At 33.0% G+C, this 12,005-nt stretch overlaps 2 protein-coding genes across 4 annotated transcripts; both read right to left on the bottom strand.

The window, feature by feature from the left end:
• Positions 1–4,123: 4,123 nt before the first annotated feature.
• Positions 4,124–7,472, bottom strand: LOC133290474 (uncharacterized). 3 transcript variants are annotated; one of them, XM_061488556.1, is made up of 6 exons: positions 7,454–7,472; positions 6,995–7,090; positions 5,683–5,939; positions 5,178–5,268; positions 4,539–4,605; positions 4,124–4,445 (listed from the first exon to the last, which is right to left on the bottom strand). In XM_061488556.1, exons 2-6 carry the CDS (start codon positions 7,039–7,041, stop codon positions 4,392–4,394), a joined length of 516 nt encoding a protein of 171 aa, XP_061344540.1. In that variant the 5' UTR covers positions 7,042–7,090; positions 7,454–7,472; the 3' UTR covers positions 4,124–4,391. The 3 variants fall into 3 exon arrangements, with proteins under 3 accessions (XP_061344540.1, XP_061344542.1, XP_061344541.1); XM_061488558.1 differs by lacking the exon at positions 7,454–7,472 and having other exon boundaries at positions 5,683–5,967; positions 6,995–7,317; XM_061488557.1 differs by lacking the exon at positions 7,454–7,472 and having other exon boundaries at positions 5,683–5,944; positions 6,995–7,315.
• A 1,635-nt stretch (positions 7,473–9,107) lies between these two features.
• Positions 9,108–11,250, bottom strand: LOC133290477 (uncharacterized). The gene is made up of 3 exons (XM_061488561.1): positions 11,131–11,250; positions 10,005–10,161; positions 9,108–9,591 (listed from the first exon to the last, which is right to left on the bottom strand). The coding sequence occupies exons 2-3, from the start codon at positions 10,154–10,156 to the stop codon at positions 9,444–9,446; spliced, it is 300 nt and encodes a 99-aa protein (XP_061344545.1). The 5' UTR covers positions 10,157–10,161; positions 11,131–11,250; the 3' UTR covers positions 9,108–9,443.
• Positions 11,251–12,005: the final 755 nt, after the last annotated feature.

Here is a 12,005-nt window from a genome sequence, read left to right as displayed (position 1 = left end):
TGACTGAATGCACACCTACATGGGAAAATTGTCTAAATAGAAAATTACATTCACAAAAAGTTTCATAGATTTATGTTAAAAGTAATTGTCGGCAATTGATTTTAGTTGATTTATTCGGGATAGGATATGATGCCTGTTTTTTTTCATATTGTATTTACTCATTTATAATATTGTTAAAAGATCATAATCTCAATAGTACTAAAGAGAAAAAATGAAAGTTAGTTGAAATTTTATTCTAACAATATTAGAGATAAATAAGAGAATAGACATGTAAAAAAGTAGGTATAATATCTCATCCCTATTTATTTATATCGTCCGTAACCTATCAAGATATGGATCAAGTTTATAACTCAAAAGTAATATATATGGTGAAAATTGGCAGAATAACACTATATGAATAACACTTAAAAAAATATTGAAAGAAGACAATAAGGCCGTTTAGATGAGCTTTAGAAAAAAAAATTATACTTTATTTATTTTAAAAGAATTTTTTTCAAAAATTAAAATTATTTTGTATTTGAATGTAGTATGTAAAAATTATTTTTAATTAAATATATTATTTTAATGTTAAAATTAAAAATATTTTTTATATATAAAATTACTAATAAAATATATGAAAATAAATATGAAAGCAAATTTGATTGTCGCAGTGACGATGGTGAATTTTATAGAATTCATAACAAAACATTGAAGTGATTCTGTGAACAAATTTAAAGAGAAACTTAAATTAATTTTAACGTAATTAATGTTAGTGTAAAACAGTGTTATATTAGTATATAATGAAACGTTGTTGCATCAGATAATTTTTTTTCATTTTATATAAGTATTAACATACTTAAACTCATTAAATAAAGAACCAGCTTCGAATTAAATGATAATATAAAAATGTTTAACACCTACCATGGATTAAAAGTAAACTCTAAATCTAATCATACAAAAAATGAAGGAGGTACTTACCATTTCTTATAACCAATATTGTTATTGTTAGATTAAAATTAAATCAATGATGATAATGACATTAAGTCAGAGGCATTGATTTGATTTTAATCCAACGATAATAAAATAAATTATAAGAGATGATAAAAAAATATGATAAGTATAACCTATCACATAATTGAACGGTGGATGAATGAGATATCAAAGCCGGAACATGACCTACTCATTCCCCTTTTATCTTTGCATTTTTTTCCCAAATGACTCCATCTCCCTTTTCTCTTTAATTTTAGTTGCTCTCTTCTTTTTTTACTTCTTTAAACACAAAAATAGGTGTTCGCAACAATATATAATGAAGTGTTAGTATGGAAAATTTTACAATTATAACATATCAAAATTAAACTCAAAAGGTTGTTAATATAACATTTACCTCGCATGAAGCTGTTGGAATTGGGAAGATCACAGGTTTATTTGAGTTAAATAAATCGTTACTGTAGTGAAATCACACGCAAGTATATAACAGGAACAGTGATTAAAGTGTCACGTTTGGACAAAAAAATTACCAGACTGCCACGCTAACAGTAAATTTTGCCAAAATGCCACGCGGCATAATTCGCTACACAGTGTAGCGAATTATGCATGCAAGTAATTCGCTACACAGTGTAGCGAAATATGTCACGTCAGAACGCACAGAACCAAAAATGTCACATGTCAAATTTTGCAAAATTCGCTACATAGGGTAGCGAATTTTTCAAAATTTGACATGTGGCATTTTTGGTTCTTACGTGGCATATTTCGCTACACTGTGTAGCGAATTACTTGCATGCATAATTCGCTACACTGTGTAGCGAATTATGCCGCGTGTCATTTTGGCAAAATTTACTGTTGGCGTGGTAGGCTGATAATTTTTTTGTCCAAACGTGAGAAAATGGTCACTCTCCCTGTATAACATGGGAAAATATGAGTTTCAGATTTGGTGTTATGTCATTCTCTCACGATTTTTTTTGGACCGGATCAGCTTTTGTGCAAGATTCATCGCACTTATTGACCAGTTCTTCTAGCAATTGAAATAATGAAAATAATAATGATAATATTCAATATCATTGCTTTTCTCAAATTAAATCAAAACTTGAGTTGTGTGATCATTGACAAAATTAGTTTGGGATTTGTCAATGGGGAAATATTTTAGTTACACGTTTGGTGTTATATCATATCATTCTTTCACACAATTTTTCTTGTACAGGACTAGCTTTTATGCAAGATTCATCGCACCTATTGACCAATTTTTTTTTTTAGCAATAGAAATAATAAAATGCAATATTATGAGTTATGAGTATCTCAAATTGAATCAATACTTGAGTTGCGTGATCATTGGCAAAATTATTTTGGGTTTTGTCAAGATTCATTCGGTGAGCTTGATTTCTTGAATTGCGTTCTGAATCTTGGAGGCGCACACATAAGCTAGAATGGTAGAGAGTAGAGACACGAAAGCGAATCCGGGCTTAGAAAATTGAGTAAATGAATTGAAAATTCAACAAAAGTAAGCCATATCTGATATTATCTCAATGTCAGAGGAGGGTTGTGATTGCAAGAGATCTTTCATTTTGGAGATTCTTGCTTTAGCATATATTTTCTCACGCCACGGTTAAGAATGGTCTCTCTCCTCCACAAACCTTGAGGAATGGTCTTTAGATATCTTAACCAGGAGACATAATTGCTGTAACTTCGCCAAGCACATGCAAAAAACATAAGGCAAATTCTCATTTCTTATTCTGATAATAATACACTCGTTCAATTAAAATATGCACTATGTAGTTAAATCTGAATAGTCATCAAATTAACTCCAGATGATTCTATGTAATTTCATTATGTTGCCTCTTAGAACTTACATAAAGTCAAGTCGTGTTTGATTAGTTGATTTACATGCATATAGACTAATTTACTTTTGAAGTTTGATAGAGAAAGTTATGCAAACTAAAATTAGAAAATCTAAATAGTTCTTATGGCTTGATATGAAACAATAACTGATATAATTAATATTTCCAACCATAATATTGAAGGTAGGTACGTGTTCAAATTCTTAAGACAATATGACACTTCACCTACGTATGGTCCAAAACTCATTGCCTCTAGCCCTCTAGAATATTGTAAAGCAGCCACGTGAGAGATTAATATCCGCTGGCCCAATACTTGTCTACTCTTAAGGGTCATATGACTCATACCACAAAGAACGCGCTTACGCGTTAGCTCATAACTTTGTTCAGCTCCATTTTTTTTAATAATAATAAAAAACCCCTAAACCCATATATTTTGCATTATCAATAAACAAAAAAACATCACATCATAATAATAAAAAATTTCTAATTGCATAAAAAAGCTTTTCTATTTTTTCTTTTAAAATTAGCAACACCGCATTAGTACAATGATAGTGAAAAACTTTTTTCCGTCCTTCTTCTGCACCAGCGTGCAATGCAACATTGTAATTTAATTGAATTCATCTGTACATCACAATTCAAGTTAGGGACACCAAATTTAACTCTGCCTTTGCATCTTCTATAGTTTGAATAACAAATTGCCTTCACACCCAACCCTCTAGAATCTTGGAAAGAAGCCACAGGAGTCATCACCACCAAATTTACAATGATTTCAACTTATTTTAAATAATTTATACCTGTAAATTTTCAGGTCAAAATTTGATCCACGTCTTCTTTACCCCACAATTTAAATAAGTGGCACCAATTCTTTCATGCACAGCTTAAATTGTCAATACCTGTTTATACTTTATACCAAATGTCCAAAAACCGACTCTCTTTTTTTCCTTTAAATAATGCTTCTGGCGATGTTCTTGCAAACCATGTACAAAACAAATCACACATATAGTACATTTTCTTAGAAAAGCCATTTAACGTATGTAGTAAGTTTTCTTAAAAAAGTCATTTAACGCATGCACATCTCAACTAGTGCTTACTAGTAAAGAATTAGGCATGCAGATGATATGGTACAAAGCTAATTTACCAATAAGAAAAAGAGTAATAGAAAATGAATCAACGACAGTGAAATCTTAAATCCTAACACCGTGCAAAAACATATTCAGAAGGAAAAAGAACAGATATCTTATTACCTCCAGGCACCATGAAGGGGTTGGGGTAAATGACACAAGGAGTCGAAGGGTGAACGAGAACCTGACTCGTAGATAAATGCATAATTACAGGTAACAGTAACAAGTTCTGCATTCAGCCATTCAGATTTTAGTTTGAAAATAGTATACAGCCATTTACAGGAGGGCAAAGACAAGATGATTGTCTTAGCGTTTGAAATTACAATGGGAGATCAAACTTGTGTTTGATCTTTTAATCTTCTCTGCACAACTGTACACTAAAGCCTTTGACGAGTTAAGTACAGCGTTTAAATACAAATAAACTTAAAAGGCAACTTAAGCGTTTTTAACGTCTCAAGTCTCAACCATACATCCCTTCATGCTCCCAAACATTCACCAGGAATTCGACCATTTCCTATTTATTGAAAAATGAGTTTTCAATTAGTAATTTTGCATTCTCACCTCAAGAATCCAAGCAAGGAACTATAAATATACATAGGACACTCACAGATAAAGGCATGGGCTTGGGGAAAGGTTGTCTAGTCCCAAGCAAACTTTCATAAGTTGCATTCCAACTGTAACAAACACAATGACTACTAAGTCAACTACAGGGTAGAAATTGAGAAAGAAAGGGAGAGCGCAAATGATGGACACTTTTGTATAAAGTCATATAAACATAATATAAAAAAAGGAAGAAAAAAGCCATATAAACAGAACTGATATCAATAAAATATTTCGATTAGATAACTATGTGCTTCAAAAGCTAAACAAAACTTATGCTTTCAACCATTGTGAAATTTCAGAGATAAGAGAGAAAAATAGACAAAAATAAAAAAGAAAGAACATCAACAAAGGTACAGATGTATAGTTAAGCAGTGAATCAGGATGTATCTAGAATAATGTTGTACAGTGATTAATAAAGAGCCAATTCATTGGCAGACGAGAAGCAGCTGACTCAAAAAACATGTGATGGTTATTAGTTATTCCTTCCATTCACCCATGTTTCCCCCCCCCCCCCCCCCCTCCCCTCCTCCTCCTCCCTTCCTCCAAAGAGAATTTAGCTATCTAAGATGATGCCCCTATATGTATTGACAGTGGGTTAAAGAGTACTCAATTAAGAGGGACAAATGTAACGCAATTGACATACTTTAGTCTGGGTTCTCGTTTTTGTTCGTTTTGCTTCCTAGATCTGTCATTTCCAATCCACTGAAGCCTGCTCTCGTTCCAGAGAAGAAGACCTGCAATGAACAACAGCGTGTATGTATGATAGAAATTAACCTCAAAATTTATTTTCCCTTTGAAGCAAAGAAAGTAAATCTTACAAATAATATACAACAGTATACAGGTAAACTAAAATAAAGTGGTATTAGAACAATGAATGTATCCAAATAATGAACAAAGACAAATCTGAGTAAAATATATCATATGCTGTGTTCCAACCCCCTTGTGGAGCAAACCTTGGTCATATGAGTGGGTCTGATGGGATGGCAGTTTGATACCCCACTTGTCAACTTCCCCCTTCCCTATCTAGGTCCCTTAGGGCCTTGTTATATTACCCAAAAAATTCTCTTATGCTATGCTATGCTAAAAGTATAGATGAACATTCCAATATTAATTACTCGGAAGGAAATCAAAGACCGAATATAACTTGCCTTGGTTTACAAATTCAGGATTGGTTCCTGCAGTAGAAGTTCCATTGCTATGATAGAGAATTTGATTTAATGTACTGACAGATGAGATACTTCTTTGAGATAGAATGGTGTTATTATCCAGATCGCAAGTGCTTGAACTCCAGAAACCATCTGATATGGTTGGTTTTCTCACTGTCTGCCCCTGAATTCTTAGTCCCTTTGCTGGCTCATCAACAGCAATAATTGGTGTGGGTTTCATACAGCACCCAAAACAACCACTGCTCTGTTATAAAACAAGTTAAATAACTGCAAATCACAGGCCAATGTAAAAGTCTATAAGTGCATGTTGCCTTTCTGTGATTTTTTTATTGTTTCCTTTTAAAGGCACTTCTATAAAAACACTATAAGAAAGAACTTTCTTTTTTATTTGATTCCTGGGAGAAGCATCGATTTCTTGCTTATTTTCAATATCAAATTTTCTGCTTCTGTTGTTGTTTAAAAGCATTTTATTCTTTGCTTCAACACCTAATTTTATTTTATTCTTTTAACCAAAAAGCAGTTTATATTGATTTCACAGCACAGCCAAACAATCCCTAAACCCAGGAGAAATTTCTACACAATCAATATTATTGATTGCTTAACAACAGCATTGCATCACGAGAACATCATAACAGCCTTTGTTTGCTTGATCCACAATAGTTGAAAAGTGAAAAATAATATAAGCCCACAATGTTTCATCTTTGCCATCTTAGCAGTATATTGGAGCTGGCTCTTTGCTATACTATTTCAAGACACTAATGATTAATGGACCATGTACAATACAGAAATTAACTCTATAAGAATTTAGAGTTATCCCATTAAATCATATAAATTAAAGGTGGAAGACAAGATTTCCGCTTATAGCTCTCTAGTAGACTGTAATAGCAAATAGTATTAGATATATAACTAAAGAGAGCTATAGGTAGAAATCTACTCTACTCTAAGTTTTTAACATATTAGTCAATAGTTACATCCACTAATCATTGAGATTGAAGCTCCCATATCAATTATATGTTGAAGACTGATGTCCAGTTCCTGGTGATAAAGAAATGCATTTTCTCTTCTTCCATCCCTCATTTAATCATTCATAGAGAAAGAAAATAATTCCAAATCATTAATTGAAAGGTTAAGGCAAATCAGTCCCTAATTGATACCGGAGCAGTAAATTTGCACAACAGAGGCCCTTTTGCCGGAAAGGGAAAGTCATTCATTGAATTCAACTAAAGCAAGGAAATTGATTGCAAAAACCTATGAAACTATATAATAGCAAAATTGGGAATAGAGGGGGGCTCACCCCATGAAAGCAAAGAGGTCAGTGATCCAAGCAGTAATCATCACCATCTCAACCAAAATCAACACCACCACATAGATTTTTTGCGGCGCCAAGAAACTGCAAAGAGAAAAATCAAAGGCGAAAAAAAAAAAAAAAAAAAAAAAACCAGCGAGTGAGAGAGTTTTTGGAAGTGAAAATTGATAAATGGCTCTATGGGGGTTGTTTGGCCTTTATCGTGTCTGCTGTACGCACGCACTACTGTCTGTCACTGCCTCCTACCACTGTCGTTTAACGGACGCTCAACATACTATTATTATACCAGTAAGCACTTACCTCTCTTCTCTTTTATTCTTTTCTTTTTTTTTTTTTTTTTTTTTTTATGACACACAATCGTCGTCTATGGTAATACGCAAGAAAGTTTAGGTTTTGTACCCAAATGAAAATAAACCATGAGGTTTGAATACCAAAAATTAATGTTACCTCTATTGTTGGCTCTTACTCTGACGAATACCTAAGACCATAATAATTCACCCATCCCATTTATAGTGTTGCCTGTTTCTTTTCTCTTTACCGAATTTGTCGCATTACCCGTTATAAATAAAAATGATTGATTCAACGGAAACAATTGAGGATGTTTGAATAGTTTTTCTTTCTTTCTTTTCCCTTCTTTTGAAAAACATTTATAAAAAAATATATATATATTTTTTAACTTTTTTTCTCCCCCAAATTAAAAACGTTAAATAAGAAATTCACAAGATGTAGTTTTTATTTTTATTTTAAAAAGGCACAAAAACATTTGACCTTTAAAAAATATTAAAACATTTTGAAATGCAAAATTACTGCATACCCAAATCAAAGGTGCCCAATACGGAGTTGAAAAGAGAGAAAGTGAGACGCATCTGATTCAATGCAGAAGGAAACTCCGTCCTTTTTGCCTGTGTCTATTGCTCTCTATTTTAGCGTGCAGTTTCTTCTTTTTCTTACTCTGTACCCATTTTAGTTTTTTTCCCCAAGTGTCGCCCCTACCCACTGGAAACTAATGTTGAAGATCCAAGAAGTACTGCAATTCTATTGTTTTTTTTTTTTTGTTTTAGTAAAAGTTTAAGTGGTATTAGATATCAATATGCTTACCAAAAAAAAAAAAATACCGATATCTCGTTAAGATCAGAAAAAACTCCCAATTTTTTCCAATGAAATTTGAACCCACACAGTTGTGGGGTATGGACCCACGTTTTTTCTTATATGAAGAAAAGACCAATAACACTGGCATTATCACAAAGAGCGTATATTATTTTTTTCAGCTTGCCTTATGGAACACCAACCCATCTTCACAAATTTTGACAAGACTCAATAATGCGATCCTATTTAAAATCTTTAATAATATCTCTCTAATCATATCACTCTGTCATCATGTTTCAATCAATTCAAATTGGGCTCAGCATGCCTCTATGGAACCCTGCCATTATCACAGAGAGCATATATAATCTTTATCTCTTAACGGGCGTTTGGTACGCAATATTTTTCAAAATTTTTAAGAAATTGAATTTTTTTAAATTTTTAATTTTTAAATATTATCGTAAATTGAACGTAAAAATCATAATTTTGAAAATTGAGATTCCCGGACAAAAAAAAATTTCTCTTCTACCAAACGCCCCATGGGTATGCAAAATTCCCGAATTCTCGGGAATTGATATGCGAAATTCTTCAGGATTTTTCCTCACCTTTGCCGTTGGTTATAAGTTTTAATTCTAGTAAAAGATGGTACATGAATTGAAAAATACTTCCGAGCTGGGGAAAGAAGGATTCGGATTTCGGAACATAATACGAGATTCAGAGCAGATTTTTCATAAAAAAAACATTCAATAAAAGTAGAGATGATTGTTTACGAGAAAAAGTTTCGAACTTCTAAGTGGATGAGATTGCAAAATATTGGCATTATCTGGTTGCAAATTCCACCCAAGATGACAAACTGATCAAACAACAAGGCTTAATTAATCCTACCGACTAGTTGCAAGGTCAGGGGGAACAAGGTTTCTGCCTTCTGCAGCTCCAACCCATATCAGACAATTCAGATCATTATGACTAACACAAAAAAAGCTACGTAGGATTAAAAGAGAGCGGTGCACCTAGTAGCAGAAAAATGTGAGATACATTGATAACAATACATTGCAAAAAAATTCTCGTCTTTAGAGGTGCACGCGTATTAGTTGTGTTCCACCGATTCACTGAACACCGAAACATACTCTAACGGTACCTTCGTTGACCATCTTCTTGACGGATAAACAAAATACACAAGTGCGGTACATCAAATATAGTGCAGAACAAAACAAGTTTACAGAGACAACTTCATCAACCAATACAAGGAAGAAAGAGAACAAGCCAAAGGCTGCCTTAATATATAACCGTTGCTGATCAATATCTTCATATTTATTCTTTGTAATAATTGGATCGAAAGTTGCTAATTATCTTTCTACTTCTTGGACAGAATAGAGGCCAGACCCACCCTCCATCCATACAACATAGACAGGCTGTGCCTTTGTGGAATAATAGAAGCCAGACCCGTTCGCAAGATATGAGTAGGCCTAATCTCCTTCTTGGAGCTGCTTATCTCCAAGGACCTGAATTGATTTTAGCAATCACATTGCTGGAATTCAATATGCATTAAGAGTACATGAAACAGAAACAAGTTTAGCAGCATTTGCATATTCACGAGTTAATATCCTAGCATATCAAAATAAATAAATCTTCTCTATGACATATAGTGAAAATGAGCAAAGAAGAAGAAAATTCTTGCTAATCAACGATGCCATTTGCACTGTGTGCATCAGTGCATGTATGCCAGATAGAGAAAGCAAATGGAGTTCAAAACAGGAAATTCAAAAGAACTAAGATTAAGTTAAAATATGATTTCGCTAAAACATAATAGTCACTGTTGGTTTGAATTTAAACACGCCCACCAAGCATGAACGAACAATTTATTCATACCCCAGGCAGACATTGCAGTTCAAAACTAGGAAAAAAGAACACATACACCGGATGAGATGTCCCTTCATTTGCAAATGTTGACATGCCTTGTCTTTGCTTGTGCTTAGGGTTAGCTGTGCACAACACATAGACACGTCCTCGGCGCTTAACTGTCCGACAATATTCACACATCTTCTTCACAGCTGACCGCACCTTCATGATTTCTGAAGAAAAAAAAACCAATAACCTATCATATACATATCCTCCGGAAACCATTAATAACCAAATAACAACATGATAACAAGTACTGATGAGCCCTAAAGCGTGCCTGTAATACCATATTAGACCTTGAAAAAGTATAAAAACATTGAGAAACATAACACTCCACAACCAGTGTGATTATCTAGCAATTGAATGAAGTACATAGCTAGCAATTCAAGTAGATATCCTAGCCATGTTATCAATACCCCAGAGAATTGATTTCAAACAGTTTTTCAAGTTATAATGCTGGTTTTCTTTTTCTTTTTGCATGGTTATCAAATCAATATTGAAACACGAATAGAAAGTCATATTTTTTGAATGGTGAATCGAAATATATAGTGAACATCAATTGTAGATACATGATAAATTGTTAAAAATAATATTAAAAAATCCATTTTTCACTTAAAAAAGAATGAAAATAAGTGTAGAAACAAATAACTTCATTTTTATTTTGTTTCCTATGCACATTAATTTCCTTATACTTTTATTTCCTTATTTTATAGGCACATCAATTGTTAGGGTTTCTCCGTGCCCTTTTCTAGTTCTCTCTGTGTTCTTACAAGTCCCGGAAGAAAACCATTTTTCAGCCGCCTCTGCCCACTGTCCATCTCAGACGCGCAAATTTGAGGTGTGCTTCACCTCCCACCACACTCACCAACCAGAGTCTACGTGTGGCCATGAATCGAATCACGATTCATGTGATTTCAAAATATTATTTTAGCCTTTATAATCCCTACCAGAGAAAGGCACAGGTGCAGCACGATACATAATATAGGATTGGAAATTAACAGAGTTGTATCTTATCTAGGTCTAAATAGAGTAATTTTCTTCTAATCTAACTTATAAATAACGAGAATCAAAAACAAAATAAAACCAAATTAAGAACGAAACTATATACTTGTGGAAATGCAATTAAAATAAAAAAGATGAACCTGTGGAAAGTTTCACTGAAACTATGATATGGTTATGAGTCTTATGACCAGACTCGGCCTCACTATCGAGAAGAGGGAAATGGAGATGGAGAAGAACAAATAAGGATTTGGAAGAACAAGGTCAAGTGAGCTTTCACTACTGCAACTATAAACGGGCCTGGATTAGCCTGTGTTATAGTGGGCCTATGGAATTTGGCCCATCAATACTCACTACATTTATGGAATAAAGTTTGTTTTCTCAATAGATGATTAATTCATACTAATATGACTCCTTCAATTAAAAATAGATTAATCAACAAAAAATTTTAAAATACTAATAAATACAAATTTTGATATCGAGAAGTTTACAAATCAATTAATATTCATTTAAGTTTTTAACACTTTATGTTACATATTTTATTCACATGCTTACGTCTTCAAATTTAATATAATAAACAAATTAAATATATTTTTTGTCTTTTTTATTATTAATAAATAGAAAATATAATATACTAATTTTTTCCTAATTAGAAACACTAAGTACTAAGTAGGGAAAGATTTAGAGTGTTCCGGACTTTTGACGGTCCTTCCATTAAGGAAGTGACACCCTGACAAAAAAAAAAATCTCTTTCTTTTCTCCTTTCTCCTAAAGCCTTTTCTCTTTTTCTTTCTTCCATTTCATCAAATTTTTTGGACATTGGACGCACAGAAATAACACTCAGCAAATAAACCCAAACAGAACAGAAGAAATGGCAATGATTACAAGAAAAGAAAAGACAACCAAAATATGCAACTTATCACTAAAGTAAGGATCAGAGACCCGATAAGCAAAAGAGCAATCTATATCTTACTAATGAAGGCTGTGAAAGCAAACAATCTACCACAAAACCAACATC

The sequence above is a fragment of the Gastrolobium bilobum genome, unplaced genomic scaffold (assembly GCF_033153095.1).
Source record: "Gastrolobium bilobum isolate Gb01-03AN ecotype WA unplaced genomic scaffold, APGP_CSIRO_Gbil_v1 utg4785, whole genome shotgun sequence".
Lineage (NCBI taxonomy): Eukaryota > Viridiplantae > Streptophyta > Magnoliopsida > Fabales > Fabaceae > Gastrolobium > Gastrolobium bilobum.
Note: the sequence above shows the minus strand (reverse complement) of the source record. Positions and strands in the feature narration are given on the sequence as shown.